Source organism: Vulpes vulpes, chromosome 14, assembly GCF_048418805.1.
Source record: "Vulpes vulpes isolate BD-2025 chromosome 14, VulVul3, whole genome shotgun sequence".
In the NCBI taxonomy this organism is placed as follows: domain Eukaryota; kingdom Metazoa; phylum Chordata; class Mammalia; order Carnivora; family Canidae; genus Vulpes; species Vulpes vulpes.
This window is the reverse complement of record NC_132793.1, coordinates 51,795,069-51,820,829: the sequence shown is the minus strand read 5'-3', so window position 1 is coordinate 51,820,829 and position 25,761 is coordinate 51,795,069. Positions and strand designations below refer to the sequence as shown.

Genomic DNA, 25,761 nt, shown 5'->3' with positions numbered 1-25,761 from the left:
AAAATGCTTTCAAGAGCCTTGCCATATCCAGGAAACCATAAGAAATTATAGTAGGTGTCTAATTTAAATGCCGTATCTTAAAATAACAACTATAAAAGTATATGCTGTATAGACTATTAAAAATAAAGGCCACTTCCTTGAATAGAAATTTAAAAATTGTATTTTTTTTTATAAATCTGAAAGAGTAGAGTAAGTTTCACATCAACAATCTAGCAAAAGGATGAAATACGCGCTACACGAGAAAAGCAGCATATTGTAGAAAGGCACAGCCTTTTGTGCCTTTGTGTGTGTAGACGAGAGGGTCTTTCTTCGGGTTTATGCTGTTTGGTATCCTATTGCCGTCATGGGCCCCCAGCTCTAGAAGTCCGTGTTTTCCTCCACAGAATGATGAATACAATGGATGACACTGACACGTATAGCACAGACTCAGGTGCATTCCCTAAATTTGCTCTAGTTACAAAATATTGAAGCAAATGAGCATGACAGGAATTTGGGGGGGGGGGATATGTATATGGGGAAGAGGTGACTGGTTTTCATAATAACACATTTCACAAGCACGTAAATAATTAATGATAGTATACTGGTGAATACCACATACCAAAAGCCGTGACAACAAAGAACCCACAAATTATGTGCAAATTTCAACAGGCTCGCTAAACTCACCCCTCCTGCTGCTGCTCAAGAAAATTTTACCAGAATCCAAGCGAGTGAAAAGAAGAATTACTGAATTTGTTCTAATTTATAATCTTCAAAAGTAAATCACTTCCAAGCCTTGAATGCAAGGTGTGTTGTAATGGCAAAGTTGAAAACGAATGCTTTAAATGATTTCATGCAATTTCTTATGTAAACCAGAGCAGAAGGTATGATTCTCAGAAAAAGCCAAGTACATTTGCCTCAACATAAAATAGGACTGATTGAATTTCAAAGTCTTCGTTTATTTTGTAGAGCTGAAATGTTAAGTTCCTTATTGCTGTTCAAAATTGGCTTGAATCGTATGCTATTATATATGTGTAATTATAAGATATATATTATTCTCATTCATTTAAAAGAAGTTGTTGGTTACTATAAGATATTCGTGATTTAAAATTCCAAATACATTCTCCGCAAGTACATTCACAAAGTGTCATTCTGGATGATTTCAGCTTGGTCATGAGCTGCTTCACGCACGACTATCTTGTCTTCAGTACACCAGAGAAGCATCTCTGGACTTCAAATCTCCAAAACTGACTTTCCAAAGCAGACTTCAGAGAGATTCTCAAACAGACAGAGGGCAGGGAAGGGGCTGGAGCCTATGAGGGTATTATTGTGATTTTCAATCTAAAAGAACAGAAGAATCCTTTATGAGAGGAAATAAAATATCTTCAAAGAAAAACTGCTTTCTTGGAGAAGCTCCTAAACATGTATGTGTGGAAAGAGATAGTAGGAAGGAAAAAAAAATGGAAAATTTCATGTAAGGAAGAGATAGAGATGATTAAAAATCATCACTCAATCATTAAACGGTACTTAGCTAGTTTTCTATGTAATTTTTTTCTGCTTCTTAGAATTACTTACCATATAAAAATATCATGGCAAGCAAATTTTACATTATATCAATATGAAGGTAGTTCACTTTGAAAGGCCATATATAGAGAGAGATAATTCCCTGAAGATAGACAGAATGTTCTTTTGTTTACTTCTCATTTCTAATTTGTAAAATCTCCTTTTCTCTGCCTACACTCAGTCATTCTTAATGAAAGACAAATTGCTTTCAGGTATTTGGCACACACTGCACACAGACACACATAGGCTGGATCAGCCACGTCAACTCAACACAATTGTTTGAAAAGTTGAAAAGTTCAAACTATTTATTTAATGTCAGGCAGATAAACCCAAGAAAAGGAACACATTTGACAGATAAATTTTAGGTGATTCAATCTTATAAGCCCAAGGAAATGTATGAGGATAAGGGTTAAAATGAATAGTTTTAATATATAAGTTGAAAGTACATTTGATTTACCAAATTAGGAAATTAACAAAACTACCTTTTTTTTGCCTCAGGAGAAAGTTCCATTTAGTATCTATCTAAGGTGAAATCAATCATCAAGAGAATCTGTTTGATTCTCTTACTGCCAAAGATAAAGACAGAAGCACTACTAACCCCTTATTTCACAGATAATAAAAGCATGTTTGCTGGATTTGATGAGCATGGGAAGGTTGGCACCTTCTACCCCAAGAACAGTGACCATCTATATGAAGGAAATCCATCAGTTTTCTACTCTTGAGCAGGTCATGGACTGACAGATGTAGTTCTTATCTATACACTGAAGGAGAAGTTGAACCACAGCAGTGTCAACTGCTGGTCATTCCAGTAAGCGACAAAATCAATTTAGTGAGAGTACCACAAGCACTTTAAATGCAAAATGTATTTTTCACTGTAGGACAAGAAAGTCTGAAAGCCCCTGAATGAGATTACATAAGACCATACAGTTTGAATAGTTTTCTATTTATTCCCAAATGGACCCAAGAGGTCTACTTTTTAGCTCTTGCTTAAAACAAATGCAGACCATCTGAGACAAACAAAATCAGAAGGAACTCTCCAAAAAGTTGATGGAGTCGCTGAAATGTAAAACTACTTTTCCTTCTTAAGTCCCACCTTTAACTTCTCCAAAAGCAGGATTTGCAGGTAAGATTTAAGATTTAGAGAGTGTTGGATATAAGGAACTAAGAGTTTCTAGTGTGTGGGAAATCCCTAAATGAGGGTGCTTTAAAGCTCAAGGGATGGTATCGCAGAGTTGTAATGGGAGGACTGGATTTGTGATGAAATACAGAATAAGTTTTAAGCTGGAGGAATGAATAAGAGACAGGGAATACAGTGATGGAAGATTCAGAGTGCAGCAGATTTTAAAGGAGGAAATTTTCTAAATTAAAAAAAAAAGGAAAAAAAGCTGAACTCACTCAAAGAACCAGAGTTATTTAGAAAAGTAGCTGATGCCATGTCTCCAGTGCGAAACGTGCAAAGCGAGCCTGCTGTGTCTCGACATGATCATTCTATAACAAAAGCACACAGGAACCAACTTGAAGAAGCTTCCGTTACAAAAGATAGGACAAATTGAGGATCAGTATGGAAATAACTGCAGTGGATTGCTGAGTTTATAATGATAATTCAACAACAATAACTCTTCACTGGTCACCTCTGGAAGAAGATGGAAACATAATTAATATTTCGAAAACTGGTAAATACAGAGAAAAAAAATCCTGTGTTATTCTTCCCTTTCCTTTATAAATTGAACTCAGGTAAACCACAAAGTCAATAACAGAATATTGCTCTTAGGATAAGTCCTCCTAATAAACGAAAGGAGAAAAAACTTCTATAAAGCTCAATCCTATCAGTGTTAGTGGACATAACGATGTGTCTAGTGACAGAGAGTAGAATCAATTTATCTTAATGTTCAATTTGTATTTTATTGTAAGTGTTATTATCACTTTCTAAGGGGAAACTAAATGTTTTTGTTTTGTTTTGTTTTGTTTCAAAATAAATTAGATGTCGAGTATCTTAAATAGGCTAACTAGCCAGCAAATAATGAAAAGGATTTAGTGAAACATCAGCTTGGGGAGGACAGGATCATTTCAGAGAGAAGGTATAAAACCCTAAGAGAACACTTGTAAGCACAGGAGATGTGTTTTGGTGCTTTAGAAGGAAGAGATGCAGCTCTTGGGTTTTCCTCCCTTTCTGCTCCTATTTTTCATGCTATCTCAGAAAACGAGGTGCTCTAAAATTAAAGAGCATAGAGGAGGTAGAGAGGACAGCCATGTGGAAGACAGAGATTCCATCCCAACTCTTCAGAGAACATTACTGGAAGAGGCTCTCCTTAAGGGAAGGAGGGTAACGGGCATCTGAGACAGGTGATGACACTGAGGAACTTCTGAGTTCAGGTTCAGGGAAGATGAACGTAAAGAAGAGAACAGCTGCTGGTGCTCTGGAGAATGGCACAGCTGCATGTCTCTACAAATATCTGTACTTTAAAAACTGCTATGACATTATGTCATTTAAGGTTGGCTAAAATTGCTTTTAAAGGACTGCTTCAATGAAGAAATGATTTCTATATGCAAAGCAAAGACATTTGAGGAGTTACATGCACACAATCCAGTAAATGATTTAGAGTAGGAGACTCGAGCTCCAGCTTTGCTAATGAATGAAACCCATCTGGGCTCAACTTTCTCCTCTATTAAAAAAAAAAAAAAAGCAATAATATTTCTGCTTCCTTCATCAATTTGGGGAAAAATTTAGAAAGGAGATGTAAGATGATTTTTTTACTCATGAAGAATTATATACACTTTTGAAATGATTAAGAAAATATTTGTTGAATACATGAATACACATTGAACATCAATGAGAGTCTCTACCTTCCGGCTAGAGAACGTTTAATCACAGCATGCAACTGGTATTTGGTGTCGGCATAACAAAGTTACAGTGAATAAGCACATTAAACCTATTAAGTTCTATAACTATACAATTAGATCCTAAGGGGCGGCTGCTTTGTGACACTATATGTTTATACACAGATGGACAAACGTGGTGGCATAGGGCTCAGTTATAGTCTCTAAGCTCTGACAACTGGGAAAATCTAACAAAGCTTTCTAATAATAAATGCTTTCAAGCACATCACTGCCCTATAAGTGATTATGCAAGAGACTACCTAATATTGAACCCATACCAGAGATCACTACTCAAACTGTGTGTACCTGAGCCCTTCCAGGGTTCAGTTTCTACATCTGTAGGCCTAAATACTAATAGCACTATCTAAAGTGGGGTGGTAAAGGGATTAAATAAATAATATCCACAGAAAACACCAAAAAAAGTGTTAATTATCATTATGATTATGGTCATGAAAGTTTACATTTGGTTCCTTTCAATTGAACTGGATACTTGATTAGTTAGAACTCAAAGTAGTGTTTCCTTTTATATATGTTAAGTTGTTACCATGGGAATGGTGAATAAGACAGGAAAAGTTGAGCTGAAAGTTGGAACTTACCCTGAATTTTCAACTAGAATATTTTCATAAGGTTTCTTCAAAATTTGCCCGTGTGTGCACGTAATCACTTTGGATGATTTCTGTTCTTTCTTTAGATTAACCAACGCATACAAACTCATCCATTCAGACACCTGTTCTTGCTCTGAGCCTTTCCTAGGGCTGTACTACCTCAAATGCCCTTCCTTCTCATCTCTGTCCTCCGATGCCTCTTCCACCACAGATACCTCTCCAGTGATTTCAAAAGCTGATGATCTGCGCCCCTGAACCCCTATACCTTATAGGGCCTCTTTTTTTTATTTGACCTCATCGTATTGCTTAGTATGTTAGAAAACTTTTCACTGCTCCTATCTTTCTTCTCAACTTTCTATCCATCTCCGTATTCGCCACAGCACCCAGCCAGCACTTACACAGTAAACATCTGCTGAATGAAATAAAACACAAAACCAGTCCAGAATACATTGCAGGACTAGAAAGGAATTTAAACATCACATAGGTGACTTCCTTACTCGATGCTTCCATCTTTGCACATCCTCCTAATGAGACTATCCCAGCTTAAATAGTTCTTTCCAAAAGTCTTAAAAAATTAATCTCTACACCCAATGTTGTGCTTGAACTCACAACTCTGAGGTAGCAAAAGTAGAATGCTCCACAAGCTGAGCCAGCCAGGTGCCCCTCAGCTTGAATAATTCTTGTAATAGAGAACTCACTACTACTCAAGACATCTATCTTCAAGAAGTTTTAACATTAGGAAATGGTTTCTCATGTAGTATCTAGGATTACTGCAATTATCTTGGTGTTCACTGCAGTCCCCTTAGATCTATTCATCACTGATAATAATCAATAATAATTCTATTTATAATACAGCATAGTACAAGGAAAACAAATGCTTGGTCTGCATACTCAAGGAGACAAAGCAATGAGGGTTAAAGATGAAAGCTCTGAAAAATGACTGTGATTTGGGACAAATTTCTTTTACAAGATTAATGTGAAAAACAACTAAGTATAATTAAAATTAAACACTACATTTTAGAAATGCTAAAAGTAATTGAGGAAAGTTGGAAACTTAATATTTCAGTTAATTCAGTAAAATATAGAAATTTAGTATTTACTTATTTAAAAAATTAATAATTTAGAGCAATAACATATATGCATTTGTAGGTATAAGAAAGTTTAGAGGCAAGCAAAAAGAAATGGTTCCTTTGTCTTTTAAATGTAGGTTAAAGGTTTCTTAATTAAAAAACAAACTAACAAACTCCATTATATATAAAAACTAGAGTTGGCCTTTGAATTGGTTATGGGAGTATTTACTTGAAAAAAATGTCTTTAAGTCCTTCTCAAAAGATTTGGCAAGCCACAGTGATAAGCATTATTATTGTTCAGCCTTTTATTTCAGGGTTATGGAGCTGTAGTCTTAGGATGACCTAGGAACTGAGGAAGAAAGTCAACAATTTCTTTGCTGTTAAGCAAAGAAAAGCATTTAGAAAAAGTTACAATTAAATATCAAATTTTTGTTGAAAAATTATGACCACTACTGAGAAGAAAAAGAAATATATAACATTTGCTTAGTACAACAGTAGGCACATCAATCTAGTAGTGAGGAACTCCAGGAATAAAAATAGAGAATTAGAAGTGAAAAGAAATAAACTTTTAAGATGGTCATATAGTATAACAAGGGAAATTTGCAACAATGGAAGATTTAGAAATTTAGTACTATTTTGTTAGAAACAATAAAAGCTATATTTAAATGATAGAATGGAAAGAAAGCATGAATAATCAACAGTAAACAATAAGACATTCTTTTTGACTTGCAAATGTATTTTCTAAAGTTCTTCTCTGTCACTTTACAAGTCTCAGAGTTATTCCTGCTGACAAAAGGCCTTGAATTGTACCTGGCAATCTTCAAACAGTTTGAAATACACTTTGAAAATGAAACCTAACTCTGGGAAACGATCAAGGAGTAGTGGAAAGGGAGGTGGGCAGGGGGTTGGGGTGACTGGGTGATGGGCACTGAGGGGGGCACTTGACGGAATGAGCACTGGGTGTTATGCTCTATATTGGCAAATCGAACTCCAATAAAAAAATACCAAAAAAAAAAAAAAAAAAGAAAGAAAGAAAATGAAACAAAATGTGAAAGGAAAAACCAGGAATTTAATTTTAAATGGAACATCACTTTATGTAATGCAGACCTAATAATATGAAACATAACATAAAAAAAAGAGCAAAATTATTTTTGGCATAAGACTTTCTTCTTGAGTAATTTATCAGTATTGGTTTGATAAGAAAAGACGAAGCCCACTCTGACAACTAGCGTGATCCAGGATGCTTGTTAGGGTTTCCTTTTGTTTCTTGGGCATGCTTACTTATTTTGATAATGCATCCAGGGATCCCAATTTGGATTAACTAACAGCCGGAGAGATGTGGGGGGCCAAGAAGAGGCAGGGAAGGTACAACCTATAAATCTTGGAATAACGTTAGAAGGTCAGCAAGGCTGAGGTGAGGCGTGGGTTACACCACAGCAAAGATTAATGTCAGCGAGCCACTCCCTGCAATTCTTCTTGTCTGGAAGAAGGAGATGAATATTCTTTTTTTTTTTTTAAAGGAGGTTCGCCTTGTCCTCTCAATCCCATCAGAATGAAAGCTCCAGGAATACAGAGACCTGACATGTCTTGCATCTAGAACAGAAGCCAGCACACAGTAGGTGCGGAATCCACCCGCTGACAGAGCTGTTGTGCGGCACACCAGCTGAAATGATGGCCCAATGACGACCATGGCAGCGGTGACCTCCTGGACTTGGGAGACCTTTCGCTCAGAGCAATCTGAAAGTCTCTGCGGCAAGCCTTGGGGTTAGGTTTAAAAGTCCAAATGAGACAGAAGAGCGATGGCAAGCGGACTAAGGGGCAACCAAAGACTGCCCTAGAAGAGGAGGTCTGGGCCTGTGGAGTGACAGAGGAGTGGGGGAGCGGCGCAGGGTGAGTCTGTGGGTGGGCAGCAACCTTGCGGGCCCCAAGGATCTATGTCAGTAGTTAAGGGTTTACAGTCTTCTGTAATTAAAGTTTATTTAACAACTTGAGAGGGAAAGCCAAAGATACCCTCTACAGTATATTTCTAGGGCCCTCAGGGGTGCTGATGTTAAAGGAAATGTGATAACGACCCAGAAAGAAACCCGGGTCCTTTTTACAACTGCTCCCTGACACGGGTAAAACTCACCATGGAGACCCTGGCGGAGGCAAGAGGAGCTTTACCCCGTCCCCCTTCATTACGCCTCATGCTCTGGGCCACGCAGCCCAACGTGGACTGGCTCTGACCCCCACAGCCTTCAAGGATACATGCTGCTTTCTACGCCTGGTCTTCCTTTCACTCCCAAGGATACAGTTCTCCAGGAGAGAACTTTCGGCAGAAAAGTGTTTGAGGGCAAGCAGCAAGGGGGGCTGAAAACTGTTAGCTGACCATTCTAGGAACAAAAAAGCACAAGGGGAGCAAAGAGAAAATTATCCAGATGAAAAGGAGAAAGAGATAAGGAGGACACACCTAAGATAGGGAGGCTGCATCCTTCCCTCTCTTCCCAAGGAACAAGTCAACGAGACAAGTACATACTGATATAGGCCAAACTTCTCGATCATGAGTCCCACAGACAGGAAAGCCGCCCTTGGAGGAGGTGGCGGAGGAGGCAGAGAGCTGATGCTTCTTCAGAGAAAGATGATGATTTTATTATTTTAAGAACTGACACTTAATGAGTACCCACTACGCCATGGGGCATGACGCAGATGTTTTAAATTCATATTCACTACCTTTTATGGTACATTTTATCATGTGCTTAACAGATGACAAAACTAGGAGGTGAAGTCGCTTGCTCAAGGTCATGAAGAAAAGGGGCAAAGCTGGGATCTAAGCTAACTCTTAAGTTTGAGTTCTTGCCCACAATACTGCCTACGTAACATATATTAGTTCAGTGATAGAAGAGTGACAATATTAGATTTCTCTTCGGGGAGCAATTTCCCAAGACTGTATTTTCCATTTAGCTGTGCCTGAATTATTGATTTGTTTATAATTGCCATCCTTTACCATAAAGATCTATGTTCAATTTGGGGAATAAGAAGGGCTATTAGAATGATAGTTTTCTTCATGACAACTATATCATATATCAATTAAAATGAACATAACTTCATAACAGCCTGGCCAGGTGTTGCTAAGTACTACAAAACCACATTCAACATCTGTGAGAATCTTGACAAAAATTACAAATGATACGCCAGGCAAGCTGCTGTTTCTGAATCAATGCATTCTGCGAAAAAATTCCCAAATCTCCGTATGCTATCCTGAAAGCATGTGCAAACACAGCACCACGGAGGGAGGAGGTGAGGAGAAGACTGACTAGCTCAAATAGAAGTAAAGCAAGAGGGAGCAGAAATATGTTGTCGTCTCTTAAAGGATGGAACTCCCCCAGTATCAGGTGGTTATCAAATTCTATGATTTTTAAGTAGTCTCAATAATCTAAAAGTTCTATAGAATACATCTCTGCTTATCCAGTTAAAGAAGAAAACAGGTCTGTTTTTCCACCTTAAAATGTATAATTAACACAGGGCAAGAGATCACAGCCAGCCTCCCCTGGTGGAGCAGTTACCTCCAATAACAGGCTGTTTCTCTGGTTACAATGAATAATCCTTTTTGCTGTCTTTTTTGACAAAAATTATTCATGTGTTATTGGCATGTTACCAGGGAAAAGAGCTGAGCAGAGCTGAGCTGAACTTTCAGTGATTTGTTTTAATTTTATAATCGAATAGCAATTATACTCCAATCTCATAAACTACCGACCTTTACCCCTCTCCTCAATTTTGCCCCAACGTTTTGAAAAACAGAATCAATAGATGAACACTGGCTTTCTATGAACCCTTTGAATACCTAAAACCTTTGAAAGACGGAAGAGAGATGAGGTGAGGCAGAGAGAGCTTAAAGCTGAAGTGACTAAGGTACCAGAAAAATCATGATAAGATTTCTCATCACCATGTCAGGAAGTCCTCTAATGTCCACTTCTGGCCCTTTCAAATGAACTGGATCAGTTGTTCTCAACTTTGGCTGATGTAGTACCATTTAGGTACGTTTTACCAAACCATTGCCTGGGTCCCACCTTACAGAAATTCTGATTTCATTAGTTTTGATTAAGACTCAGGCACAGTATGCTTTAGAAACTCCCCAGGTGACCCTAATGTACAGAGATCCACCAACCTAAGTAATTCAGAAATATAAATAAGTGTAAACCATATTGGCAAGGTTTTAACAATGTTTTTGCCTTACCAGGAGAAGATCCTAAAATTTCTAAACTCCAAACACAATAATATCAAAAAACAACAGCAATAAATAATAAGCACTGACAATAGCAACAACAAAAACCACCTCAAAAACCTATGAAAGGAAAGAGGGTAGAAGAATTTTGTATAAAATCTTTTCTCGGTCCCCCCCTAGAGGAAAGCAACATTTACCGATGCTAATCATTAGACCTGGTGCCAGGTACGTAAGTATGACACCAGGCATGAATTCCCCATTTTACAAATAAGGAAACTGAGCCTCAGAGATGTAAGAACTTCCCTATGCCCAAAGAACGGATAAAGACACAGACTGAACATGATCCCAGATGTATCTCAAGTCCAAAGCTTTTTCTCTTCTCTTCATCTTCTGGAACATTTCTTTGCACTTGCTAATATCTTAACAGGTGCCGGGACAGAGTGTAATTTTAGCAACATTTTCTACTGTGGGACCTTGAAGAATTCATTCCAAAGAACTTAATCTGTAGCTCTCCTGGCAATTAGCAATCTGACGATGGCACTGAATAGATAAAGTGGGGAAATATATAAAATAAGTTTGGAGGGACAGATAGTAGACGAATGGTAAAGGAACCTGAATGCCAAGGAAAGAGCCTGGAATGAATGAATGTATTAGCTAATTAATAAATCTACGTGTATTGAGTATATGCCCTGGGTTGGGCAGAGAACGCTCTAAGGGCTAGACAACACAGAGGTAGTAAAAGTTTTAGAATTACTGTATCTTAGTGGTGATCTACTATGCCAAACCAGAAAACAAACTATAAGAAAAGGAAAACATATCAAAACACTCCTTTTGCATGGTATAATAGGAAAAAACCTCAACCACCCAGAAATATTATGAATAAATCCACATAAGGCTCATTTATCATTCTAAAAAATAAACTGAAAAGAAATTAGCATTATTTTAAGCCAAAATTTTAATGTTATTTTTTTATTACAGCTATAGTAGAATTTTTCTAAAGGCTGAATTTAGTAGCTGCCAAAATACAACTCTCCCACCCAGGACAGATGGTCAGTATGACATCCTAGGATTGGAGTCATTTATTAGCATATGTCAGAGTTAACAATAAAGAAACTTAATGAATTATTAGTTGCCCTCGAGGTAGAAAGCATAGTCTCAAATTTAAACAAATTTTTAAAAAATCAGAAAAGGGAAAAGAAAACGAATTCAGTCTCCCATAAAGCCAAATATCTGGTTAAAACTCTATATTTAGAGTAAATACATGAATTAATAAGTAAAAATCTATAAAGCTGACCAAAAAAGGAAAGACTAGGTTGTTTTCCTTTTATCACTCCAACAGGATGATTTCATCCTTTCCATTTTTTTTTAAATAAAACAATTTGCTTTTCTTCACTTTAAAGTGATATTGAAAATTAAGATAATTTAAAATCTTGCATATAAATATATAACCCTCACTTCCTACATATCTAAACCTGGAAGTTTCCAATGCTTTAAAAAATGTAAAGCATTAAGTAGTGTGCCATTTGGAATGTCAGCAGGGAATGTATCTGACATGACATTAAATTAAGCAAATTAGCTCAAGTAATATCTTTATAGTTATAATATCAAATATTAATTGTCCCGATATTTGTGTTCATTGTATAGCTTTTTTAACCATACTTTTTAATCCTATGTGAGTGTGCGTATGCGCACATAAGTGTGTGATTGCATGTGGTGACAAATGGATAATGTACACATGTTCATTTTACTCTGGGTCCTAGTCTCAGGATTTCTAAATTTCTTCTGGAATGATCAGAGTTAGCACAAATAAAGACAAATAGCCTCTCTGAGATAGCAGCTCTTGATTTCTCTTAAAAAGTTTTCAAAGATTTTGTAACTTTTTAAATTCTAGAAAAGGATTAGGACAATGACTCTTTACATACCATAATCTGTGATTTTACAGGACACCAAATACAGCTCTTTCAGGTTTTGTCCTTCCTTTGCAATGACCTCCACACACCTAAAACACACACACAAAAAAGTGGTGAGTTACACTAATGCGTTTCAAGTTAAATTAGCAAGAGTTTGGCCATGACTATAACAGGAAGAGGTCAGCATTTGATGAATGCCATAGCTCTCTTCTTTCAACAAACTTCTTTCAAGGTGTTTCAGGAAGAAGTATTATATTCCCTGCTCCAAACTCAAGTGCTCTAATACCTAAGTGGCTTTAATTAAACGCATCTATGACTAGTGTATATTTTAAAACCAAAGTGATGAAAAAGTGGTATTTCTATAAGAGTGACGTCACTTTTAGGAGTAGACAAGTCAACGTAGACTATATAATGACCATGTTACTTATATAATAAAATAAAAAAAATCACAAGGAAACTAGAATCTAGATGGATGGTCATTATAGGTGGACAGCAATATTGCTCATGGTTCAGTTATTAAAGACAGAGTTTGATAACACTAAAATACACATTTTTGTATATTTTATTCAATATAAACCAGAAATATTTTTAAAAATCTTACAGTGATTATAGATGAAAGAAACAATTGGCACACATAAGAACTTTAAGATTTTTTAACTTTAAAATGTTTAATTCTTAATATTTTAAATGAATGGTTGCATAGATACATAAATATAGATGTAGATATATAAGATTTAAAGTATTTTCTGGTTTCATTTAAGTTAAAAGGTTTTTGAATGGTGCACTCAGATTTAATGGCCATAGCAGAACATGTAGTATAGAACTGAATGAACTTTAAAAATAATGATTAACAACGCCATCCATTTTGTGGCTCAGTCTCCAATAAGATCAGAAAAACCTGTACAGTCATACTGACACATTGGAATATGCATCCTTCAATGTAGTCGCTGTTTTAATCTTTATAAATAACAGTTAAGTAAAAGGGTAAAAGCAAAAAGAGTCATTAACCTTTTCTAGGAAGTAGAGATCAAGTAATTTGATACCTGTGTGTATAATCCATCAAAAAATTACTGAGTATCCATCTCTGTCTTGCAGATATTTTATTTGCTGTCTGGCTTATTTGTAGGAATCTTCATAAAATGTCAGAAAATTTTATACAATTTTACTTCACATAATTCATTACTGAAGGTTAAATTAGTTATGAAGACATTTTTTTCCTTTAAAATATTTTTATAGGATATTGTTTTAATGGGATGATAAACATTTCAAAGTTCCTTAGAATAACTGAATAAGCATTCTTTTTTTGGCTATTTTTTAAAAAAGATTTATGACAAAACTGGAGGAGTTTTTCTGTGGCTACAATAGAAAACTTAAAACAGCAGTACAACGCAATTACCATTGATACAACTTATCATGAAGGGGAAATTTTAAACCTAATTCCATGTCATTTACCTTAATGTAATATTTGAATAAACTCATAAGAAAGGAAGGACAAAAGCAGATAAGACATTACAGGCAACAACTATGTTTTATTTATGACTTTAAAAATGATTTTTCACATGCTCAGGATAAAAATAAAGACCCTAGTTGATTACAAAATCCTAAAAAAAAAAAAAAAAAAAAAAAAAAAAAGGTCTGGCTACTTTGTCATATCAAAGAAACATGTTTCAGTCTTCCTCTAGCCCCACCAGAGGTTGACACATGCAGTATTCTTTAGGACTGCCACAGTCCTTTAGGACTTAAGTAAGTCAGTACAGAAATAATGTTTGTGTCGTTTATTTTGTTCTCACGTTCTTTCCAAATAGTCCGAAATGCCTGATTTTACATTTGATTGTGAAAAAAACTCTACACAAATGCAATATTCTATCTGCATTCCTACTTCTTGTAGACTACAAGCACACAGGAACATTAAAGACACATTAACATTTTTTTTAGACCCACTACAAAGAGCAAATAACACAAATTGATTTCACTGTATAAGCCAGATCAAATACTATTTCATAGGCAACAAGAACCAGTATTCATATAAATATAAGATAATCAATCACCAGATGAAAATTCTCTAAAAACTGATGAAACGCCACAAGCATCAGGCTTCCTTCATGTGTGTCAGAGGGAAGTTTTTACGAACAGATATTGTAAGTAAATTTAGCTTATTCAAAAGGCAAGAGCCAAGAGGTAACATATGATTAAGAAATAAGCAGTGAATATCTGTTAGAAAGAAAAAAGAGAAAAGAAATATAAGAGAAAAGCACTTTGCTTCTACAAGGGATCACCTAGGATTTTTGCTGTTTTTAAAAAGTCCAGTTGCATAAGATTTTCCAAATAGTCTTAATTATCCTGTAATCACAGCCAGTGTGCTACACGTTAATGCACAACACAGAAGTACTCCTTGAATAAAAATTCATGGAGGAAAAAACATTCCTTGGAAGACTTGTAGCAAAAGTTAATTTTTTTAAATGTAAATATCACATCATTCCCAGAACTGATATTTGAAGAGAGAAAGAAACCTCAAGTTCTGTGAATCTGGACTGAAATTCTTAACATCATAATAATATTACACGAAATTGAATGTTTCAAATAAATAGCTAAAATAGCTATTGTTTTGAGAACTGAAAGTGGAAATGGTTTGTGCTGTCCTGTTACTGTAAATTGATGGAAAGGGAACCTCACACCAATTGGCTAGTGCCTGAAACCTGGTGATTAGTTCGGGTCTACTTTCCAGGCAACCTGCAGAGACCCACATGGTGACTAACCTTTCCTCCTGAAACTCTGAGAGTCCATTATAGTATGTATTTACAGGAAGTACATGAACATCACCTAGTCTATGGACTGCATTTACTCTAAATAATTCTTCCCTGTTTTAAAAGGATCTTGGCTCTAGTCATGACCTTTAGCATATTAACATCAGAGCACTTCCCAGTTCACAGTATACTAGGTATGCAGGCAACAAAACAAGATGGTAAAGCTTATTGAAACTTTTTAACTATAGGTACTTATGTAAAGGTATTTTTTAAATGGTACCAATAAAATAGAGAAATGTTTGTAAAGTGACAATCTTTAAGGAGGAGAGTGAGAGGGGAGCCTGGGTGGCTCCGTGAGTTAAGTGTCTGACTCTTGATCCTGGCTCAGGTCTTGATCTCACAGTCATGAGTTTGAGACCTGCATTGGGCTCTACACTGGGTGTGCAGCCTACTTTGAGAAAGAGAAAGAGAAAGAGAAAAGAAAAGGAGGGAAGAGAGAGAGAGAGAGAGAGAGAGAGAGAAAGAAAGAAAGAAAGAAAGAAAGAAAAGAAAAGAAAAGAAAGAAAGAAAGAAAGAAAGAAAGAAAGAAAGAAAGAAAGAAAAGAAAAGAAAAGAAAAGAAAGAAAGAAAAAAAGGAAGAGTGAGAGTCAAAGGCCACATTTAAAATCTTTGTTTCTCCATCCTCTCTCCTATTCACAGGTAACGCATAGGAGAATATCCATTAACTTCAATGATAAATTAGACTTTTGTCATGACAAGCCATGAGTCTCTAAACTCAGAATCTAGAATTCATATTTTCCCCACTCTTCACCCTACCTGTTCCCGCCATCCCTAAGGATAAACCTCGGAATATCAAATGACTGACATCCTCTATGGGTCAGTACATTCAAAGATTTCTCATTTCATGCATGACAACATAAAGAATTCTAAAACTTGGGAAAAGAACTATATCCTTAGGGAAAGTAACAATCTGTAAGATTCTTAAGGTGAAACTAATAATGGGAAAATGGCACAGTGGAAAACTGCAGAATATCAAATATTCTTAGAATAGTCCGTGAACGTCAAACACAAGCCTACTAAACTATTTTCCCAAATTCTGAGAAATAAAGTGAGATGTATCTTAACAAGAAGGAATAAAAAATAAAAAATCTGGAGAAATCCACTCCATTCTTAATCCCCGCGGAACCACAGAACCACCTACCTCCTTTGAAACCCCATATTCTCATTCTCCATAGCATGAGGGCCTATATGAAGAGTTTCTCCTAATCAAATATCCTAGGTTCAATATATTTTAGTTTATTCTGAATTGTCTCCTCTCAAATTATTTTCTTTCTTTTTATGATTTGACAGGGTTCCAAAGGGGGGTAAAACTGCTGCTGCTGAGAGAGAGAGAGAGAGAGAGAGAGAGAGCGAGCTCATGGGGCCCAGGGGGAGAGAGAGGGACTACAGAGGGAATTAATTATTTATTAGTTTATTGGCTTATTTATGAGAGGGAGTGGGGAGGGGCAGAGGGAGAGGGAGAGACAGAATCTTAAGCAGGCTCCGTGCCCAGTGCAGAGCTTGAGGCAGGCTAAATCTCACAACCCTGAGATAATGGCCTGAGCTGAAATCAAGAGTCGGTCGCTTAACCGACTGAGCCACCCAGGTGCTCTTGAAGAAATTTTTTAAAATCGCAACCACTGTAAATTCTTGAGTAACAGCTGTTGAGTGTGTATGATGTGTGTGTACACATACATATATACATATAAACTCTTCTAGAATCCCAAAAAGCAAGAATATCTGCTCCAAAGTATTGAAAGCATCCCGAATTATGATTTGTATTAACACAATGTTATGCTCACTTGCTTTTGATAATCTTCTAAAATGCACCTGAAATATCTGATGAAATCTGAAAAGCAACAGAAAGGTTACTTTTGTCAGCTATATAGGAATTTTTTTTAAGACCAGAAGGTATTTACTTAGTTTCAGTAGAGGGAAAATCTGTCTCCTTGGCAATAGATTCCTAATCACCTGATTTATGTGAAGGGTAAAGGTTAATGAATTAAGCTGTGTAAGCTTCAAAACTATCAAAGGAATTCAAAAGAGCCTTGAATTATGGAAAACAATGGCCCATTCTACATACATACCAAATTTTTATGTTTTTTGTCTCCTACTCAAAAGCTGGAACATGGCATTAGTGACAATTGAAAAGAACTAATGAGGAAATATGACTACATTGCTTGCGAGAGGAGTGTCCTAGGAGACCTTGTTACTGTTTGTGATGTGCTTCAAACCCAAAAGAAGCTAATTGGAGCTGCCAGACACTGGTTTGCAAATCTCACTTTAAAGGACAGGCTCAATCACCTTAGAGGTGTGGAAAGAAATGTCCCCATTAGAGATGCATTAGTATGGGCTTGGTGAATTTCTAAATAAACTTTAGGATGTTCTTTCCTAAGTCACTTTTATATTTGAATAATAGATATATCTTCAAGCAGAGGGAAAATGCAATAAGACAAAAACAACCCCAAAGATTTAGAACAAAAACTATGAAAAGGGCTGCAAAGTAATTGGCAAATAAGTACAACGGGGACCTAGATACATTCAAGACTGAATAAACATGTAGATCAAACCTTAAAACTCCTGAAATGCAAACACACTGTAAAAGTGATCTATCGGGGGGTTCAAGGAATAGAACTTCATTTTCATCATTTCTTGAAACTAAACAAGCAAATAAGCCACCCTATGTTATACAGCTTATAAATGGATGAAAGCATAAGAAGCTGCAACTCACAGACACATACAAATGAAAAAAGAATAAAAAGGATTTACACGATCTAAAGAGAGCAAGAAGGGAGCAAACTTAGTCCAATGCTGTGCCACGAGCGCTCATCCTGACTTCAGGTCATTTAAATGATAGCAGAGGTCACCAAAACACAATTTGGCATCATATAGAAAGAATAATGATATTTGATTGATTTTTCTAAATCCTCAAATTGAGTTTTACTGAAGAATAATCCGATCCCAGTGTAGCAAATGAATTGGCATGATTTACAGGTATATCCTGCTTTTAGAAGATGTCCTATATAAAAACTTTCTATCTACACAAAAAAAAGATATTTACAGGTAAACATGTGCAAGATGAATCAATTTAATAATCTATTAATAATGGTACATTTCCCCTTATTACAGGTGACTATAATTTCATCTATAAGCATTCTGTTTATAGTTATTTTTTTAGTAATATGACACCTTAACCTCACAGAAAGAATATGCAGTAGTTATTGCTGTCTTTAGCTTAAACAACTGCACATAATGACAAATGAAAGACAAAAGGCATCAAAATGATATGCTGTGTGCCCTTTGTATTTTATGATACACTTTCTTGTAAACATTCTTCTATTCTATCCCATTAACAACACAGTACCAGATATATACACAAGTCAATTTTTCACAGAAAAAAATATTCTCATAGAAGAGATGTTCACTGAAAGAGAGATTTAAGAAAAAAAAAAAAAGAAAGGTTGACTTGTGGTGAAAATGCTAAAGCATTTGCTCAAAGCATGTTCTTAATATACCACTGGGGCAAAGACTAGCAGTGACATGCAAAATGTCACCAGCGCCACCAGTTAACAACAGTTATCTTGGGACACTCATTAAGTTCTCACTTACCAAATGTTATTCTCCAGAAAGCCAATATCTGATTAGTGAATCTAAGATTAATTTAGGCATTTGCTACTTAAAAACAGTGGGGAACTGATACCCATTTTGTCACACAAAGATAGTGAAAGTTTACAAAATGAGAAGAGTATTTTTTTTTTCTAAATGAGACTTAACTACAATAAGTGGCCTATAAATTGAAATGTTACAGAAACTTAAGTTCTACAGGTTTGCACCTTTGCCAACAGAGGTGTCACATCTTTGAGGGAGGCAGAGCAGATGCTGTCATTGCTGATTTGTTCTGGACCACCCTTCCCCTAAGTGTCTCTAACATCAGGTAGGGTTCCCAACTGGAGGGTAAGTAGAAGTCAGCCCTGAAAAACGTAGTAATACAACAGCAAAATAATATTTTCCGATATATTTAGGAAGGACCATTACAAACCAGCTCTTACAGAAATACTTTTGTTTATTCATTTATATAGTAATACATGTTTTAATTTAATTCAAATGTTTCATATAGTACTTTAATCATGTTTTTCAGATAGAATGAAGCCTGCACTATTTTAAAAATGCACATCTTCTTTAAGCTACTAGAAACAATATGGTTAAAGCCCCTTCCAAAGTTGGGGGGTCGGGGTGGGGGATTAAACTTGTGATAAACTTGGCTTTGGCTTTAATATTTCAGATATATTTATCTCAAAGTGTTGCTTTTAATTTTAGCCATAGTTCCATACTCTTACCACAACTACACTCAATCATTACATGATGATTTGAGCTCACTTCTTCTAAGCATTCCTCAAAATATGCAAGAGGCAGAAAAAGACTCTAAGCTTTTATTTATGTAATTCAACCATGTTTTATTGAGTGCAACTCTGTGTTAGAAATATTAAAAGATATAATCGGAAAGCCGCATTATTATAAAATGATGGACATAACACTTATAACCTTGATAGATCATCTACTATTTATCTTTGTTATTGTTGATAATAATATTCCCACCTCGGGGCAGAAAAACATATCACTAAAAATAATTATATTTCAGGACTAAAGGAAATGCTAGAAAAGAAAGGGGGAGGGAAGTATAAAGGCAAGACTTCCTAATCCAGCAGTTTATTCATTTTTCAATGGGGAAAAATATAGTTACTTTCAACAAAATAGGAAAAGTTAAGTCTCTTCCTCCTTCCTTTAAGCTTTTTGGGGTTCCATCAATTTATGACCAATAACTGGGAGAATCCAGGCACTGCACAATGTTGATACAGTTAAGACCGGTGCTATCTTTATGGGTTCTCGGCATATTTTAAGATAGAGGACAAAAGAGAAGGTTTTATTATCCTACATCTTACAAAAATTTATTGTGCAGAAGCAGAAGCCCAGGCCCTTTAAAAAAAACTGAGGAATATAAAAACATATAAAACTATGGTCCAGTTTAGCGAATTATAATTCATCAGAGGCCACTCTTTTTCTGTAAAAAAAAAAAAAAAAAGTGAGGCAAGATTTTGGCAAGCTCCAAACCAAGGCCCACCACCACCATCAATGATAAATAACAACTTCAGTGGTAAAGCTATAAATATTTCAAGGAGATTATTAGGCTTCCAAACACTAAAATGAAATTCAGGTGGATTATTAAACGTAAAATTGTTATAATCTCTCTGCCCATTTCTGCCCCATTTACCCTAACTGCTATAAATATTGATAAGAAAGTCTCAATTCAAGAGACAGCATATACTTTACGCTCACCTTTGATTTTAAAATGGCTAAGACTGAACAGTAAATTATTTTAGTGGAATATAAAAGCACCCAGGAGATGAGATTTGAGGCATTGTTCAGGAAAGAGTTAAGTACTTCCTTACCAGAAGACGCCACAAGTCGGCTTTGTAGTGACTAATTGCCTCTTTAACCTCTGTACTCTGGGAGCTGGCCTGTGCTTCAATACCAGTTTTGTGATAGAGCCAAAGACTAATGTTCAACATAGACCTCCCATGACCTGTGTAGCCAAGGAGTTAACTCAGACAAGATGCTGACAAAAGGTTTCCTTCTCACTTGGGAAGGCACACAATATCTTTTTGGATAAGCCAAATTCTCAGAAGACTATAAAACACAGTAGGTAAAGACAATTTATAAAAGTCGAAAGAATGGTTTCACTTTGGCTAACAAGGATTCTAAACATCCAAATGTACTATTCAAAATTTTGTTTGAGAAATGGTTTTGGTGATAAGGAAAGAAATAGATTATTTTAAAATGCAATGAAGAGGGCACCTAATTTGATATCTTTGAAAGCTTATAATTAGATAGCAAGGAAAAGAGGTCAACATTCTCCATTCCAAATGTTTTCCATACACTGCAAGCACTCATCCTCAGGTAGCCTGTACTTTGTCATTAATTTTTAAGCTTAGAAAATTTCTGACCTGATCAAAAGTCAATAGGAAAATTTTTACTGGTGATTTTTGGTAATCGTCACATAAAACAAATTCTGCAATTGAGAGAAAAGCATGTGCTTCTTGCTAGTTTCTATAAAAGAAGGGATGAGGAAGGAGTTCTAGATTAGGGAGCTGGGAAAGGGGAGGCGTGAGAACAAAGTAACCCACAAAATTCATTCACAAAGAGGAAAAAAGAAAGACCACATGGGCTTGAGGAGGGCAGGGGACATTACATAAATTTGACTCTACTAATATTTAGCTAGGTTGAACTCTGAACCCACTAAGGCCTAAGTATCCTCACTGCTGAATTCATAAAACATATTTCCAAAGCTCTGAAACTGTCATTGCTTTATTCTTATTTTCTCCCATAGCATTACATATCATTCACGTCAGAGGTAAAGTAATCTTTGCTCTAACATTTACAGGAAAGAGAGGAAGAAGGTCATGTTTGGTTGTTTTGGTACCTTGAATTTACACAGAGATTACTTTTTCACTTAAAAGAAAAGGAAATAAGAATTACACTTCTTTTTCAAAAAAAAAAGAAAAAAAAGCAGTCCATATATTTCTACACATGACAATAAGGGGCATCAACCAAAAATTAACTCGTGAAAAGTATGCAGTTTACATTTTGTAAATCCCAACACAAGGATGATGGCTAGTTTCAGTTAATTTTTATCTATTTTAAGGATAGAGAAACAAAGCCCTCCAAATTTTCTTCTTAAACAACATTTAAGTAAATACAACAGAATGAAATTTAGAAATTCCAGGGAAAGACTATTGAAACTTCCTTATTAGTTTTTCTGGCTACCAGGCCAATTCAATGACTCCTAATATAAAGTCCATTTGCCTATAAAATATACTTATAGAGGATTCTCTCTTAACTCTATCCATCAGTGAAAAGACTCATTTCATCAACCATTTAATTTATATTCAAAAGAGTATGTATGTATATATATATATTTGTGAATATAATTTCTTAACAAATACATTTTCCCTTACCAATACTGTCATTAAGTCAACAAAAACGTAATTGTTATAAATGCACTTAGTGAAAGAATTTTAGCAGCCTAGCTCTCGAAATACCATAATCACTAAAATCCAGGTTGCTTTGCTGGGACTGATCATCAGTTTCCTGTGAAGGGAAAAAATTGCATCTCTTTGATCCTGGGGAGGCTGGTGGAAAGCCAATGAAACCAGTGCCTAAGACGGATGGAAGCCATGGAGGGAAGCCTTACCCAGTTCCCCCTTGCGGAAAGTTGCAAAAGCATGGAGAGGGAAGAAGGATCATTTCACCATTTGCTTCAGACAGTGGGTACCTTGCAGGCAACATCACGTCTGACAGCCAGCAACACTCCCAAACCCAGGGCTCAGCTTTCTGTTATTTTAAATGATAGATCAAAATGGACAGCACATCCCTGTCATATTTCTCAGTGTTCTACTGTCCATTGTAGTTACGGTTCTGTCTGCGTAAGGAACAAATCATGGAGCAAAATGGACAAACAGTATTTAGATTCCTGCTCTACACACACACACACAACTACTTCTCTCAAGTAGCCATTCTGCTATTCTGAAGAAAAAGCAAGACTGAGAATTGAGAAGAGAGTTTATTTCTTTTAAAAGTCATTAGTGGAATAAAGAGGCAAGAGCAATGCCAGGTGTTTAAAAGGGATGTCAGGTAAATGTGCTTAGAATCAATTGCTCAGTTTTGTGCTTCCACGGGTCCTGAGAGTATCATGAGTGCTGCCCTGGTAATGATAGAATTTTATTTAAAAAAATAGAGGATAAATCCCTTTTTGTGATCTTTTACTGAAACGTAAATACATAGTCATCTGACACAGAACACACTTAGGCCATCTGGCAAGATTTGGGGCTTTGGGGAAAATAATGACAATTCAATGCCATGTCATAGTTTTAAAAAGGTGAAAGAAAATATAAAGTCAGAAAATGTGATATAAACTCAGGGATGAAAAAAAAATAAAATAAAATAAACTCAGGGATGTACTAGTTGGATTAGTGGCTTGACTTAAGGTTGCGGAAAGAATATTATAAAGAGGAAAAAGAAGAAAACAATACACACAATACATAACAATACAACAAATATGTAACATACTATATATTACATATATACAATAATTCTTGTTACATATATGCAATAACTCCTGTTACAAACATATGTAATAATGAATATGTAACAATATATTCATATAATTCATCACTAGTAAGGGACCTGAATTTATTTCATGTTTACATATATTCAGCCTTATTTCACTAGAAATGCATACAAAACTATGAAAGATATATTGAAGGGAAGAAAGGTCAGAAATATGTATAGTAAAATAGTAAGTCAGGGATATACTCACCCTGAAGGGACCGACATAATTCAGTCCTGAAAAGCCTCTATAAGTGGGTTATGATTTTGGAAAAGCTTTCTCTTTATTTAAAGATTGTATATATTTGTTCATGAGAGACAGAGAGAGAGAGAGTCAGAGACACAGGCAGAGGGAGAAGCAGGCTCCACGCAGGGAGCCCCACGTGGGACTCGATCCCGGGTCTCCAGGGTCACACCCTGGGCTGAAGGTGGCGCTAAACCGCTGAGCCACCCGGGCTGCCCTGGAAAAGCTTTTAAGGAACCAAAGAGGAAAGTACGATTATTTCAAAGATTTATAATATCAATGACTTAAAAAAAAAAATCAGATGTTCAAAAGAAGCTACAAAAAGACTAGACATGCTGAAATCTATGTCTGAAACTAAAAATACACTCTATGTTAATAAACTGAACTTAAATAAAAAAAAACTATATATGCTTGAGGCAGTGTTGGTGAAAAGCAAAGGTTTCCCAAAAAAGTATCAAAATACTCTGCATCATTTAGAAAATTTTCTCTCCTTTCCTAAAACCGCTATGGGCTTAATCCACGAGCAACTGGCCATTCAAAAAATTAAAAGTACTTTAGAAAAAAAAAATTAAAACTATAGAGCCTGTGATTAATAACACCGTGTAATAATAAAACAGATTTAGCTACGTCGGAATTCTACTAAAATTTAATGTTTCATGCACAAAATCAATCAGTTACAGATAATGGAAATGTGTTTCAGATGCTCAGGCTGTCAAAGTTGTGAGTGTGTGTGTAGGTGTGTATACACAGTCCTGGTGCTGGGAATGTAATTCAACTTTTCTAAATCTTTTCTGTAAAATAGAAATTACAATATCTACCTCCAAGGGTAGATGTTTGCAAAGGCTCTTTTAGTTATTTGACAAACATTTAGGAACCCTTACTCTGTCCCTAACGATAGGGACACAAAGATGGATAAGCCAAGCCTCTTCCCAAGGGGAATTCACAATCTTGTCAACTTTACTGTCCTCCATACCAAGAAGACAGGATTATTTAGAAGAGAATATAATTTCCCAACGTACACTTCTCAGAGCACTAGCACTTTGGGGCTTTAATAGTTGGCATATGCAGGAAAGAAATTTATGGTTCAACGAGCTCATGCGAAATCCATTTTCTCCCTTAGTGAAAGGAAGGCCCAGCACGGGGACAGCCCAGCATGGAACAGCCTAGCATGGAGACAGCCCAGCATGGAACAGCCCAGCACGGGGACAGCCCGACATGGGGACAGCCCAGGGCACAGGGACAGCCCGGGATGGGGACGGGACAGCACGGGGACAGCCTGGGGCATGGGGACAGTCTGGGGTACGGGGACAGCCTGGCACGGGGACAGCCCGGCACAGGGGGCACCTGACTGTTGCTGACTTTCCTCGCCCTTCCCAGGACTCGGGGCTCAGCACCGCTGCCTGCAGCAGCCCCAAGACAGCCGACGAGGGACCGTGAGCAGTTTGCAGGGTGACCACCTTGCGGGTCTTGGGATGGGGAGATGGCCCTGGACGTGCGGGCGACCCCAGAGCGAGACCTTGGGGACTCGCAGGAAGGCAGGCCGGGGGGGGGGGGGGCTGGGGCAGGAGGCAGGTCCCCCGGGGACGGGAGTGAGGGCCCGGGCAGGCTGCAGGGCTCCTTCCCTAGAGCCTGGGGGGGGTACCCCGACGGCCCCTAGCACCCGGCTCTCCCTGCTGGGCCCTGCGGCAGGACGACCAAGGCCCGGGCCTTGGCCTTGGGGTTGGGGCCGAGCTTGGGACCTCGAGGGCCCAGCGGCGGTGCCTCCACATGGGTTTCCTTCTAGAACCGCCAGAGGCAGAGGCACGGAGGCAAGTTTCTCTTTCACAAACACTAAGGCGCACTGCCCTTAGCTGCGGCCTGGGCACCTCCTGACTCGGCCCCTCAAGCCGCCCCTCAGGCCGGTGTGGGCCCCCCCACCCCGGGGCCGCGGGGTGCAGGAGGCAGGGGGCCTGCAGCCTGGGTCGGGGAGCACCTGGGGGGAGGGGGACCTCATGGAGGGGAGGAGGGGGCTCATGGGAGGAGGAGGGGGACCTCATCGGAGGAGGGGGACCTCATGGGAGGAGGAGGGGGACCTCATGGGAGGAGGAGGGGGACCTCATGGGAGGAGGAGGGGAATCTCATGGGAGGAGGGGGACCTCCTGGGGGGGAGGAGGGGGACCTCATCGGAGGAGGGGGACCTCATGGGGGGAGGAGGGGGACCTCATGGGAGGAGGAGGGGGACCTCATCGGAGGAGGGGGACCTCATGGGAGGAGGGGGACCTCATGGGGGGGAGGAGGGGGACCTCATGGGGGGAGGAGGGGGACCTCATGGGAGGAGGGGGACCTCATGGGGGGGAGGAGGGGGGCTCATGGGAGGAGGAGGGGGACCT

The 25,761-nt window shown here is 37.5% G+C and overlaps 1 protein-coding gene across 2 annotated transcripts in view; it reads right to left on the bottom strand.

The window, feature by feature from the left end:
• The window catches only part of FBXL17 (F-box and leucine rich repeat protein 17), a 487,222-nt gene that overhangs the window by 141,660 nt on the left and 319,801 nt on the right, over positions 1 to 25,761 (bottom strand). For both annotated transcript variants that reach the window (XM_072736638.1, XM_072736637.1), the window contains one exon: positions 12,215 to 12,291. In XM_072736638.1, the coding sequence (XP_072592739.1) occupies positions 12,215 to 12,291 (77 nt within the window). The remainder of the gene's footprint in view (positions 1 to 12,214; positions 12,292 to 25,761) is intronic.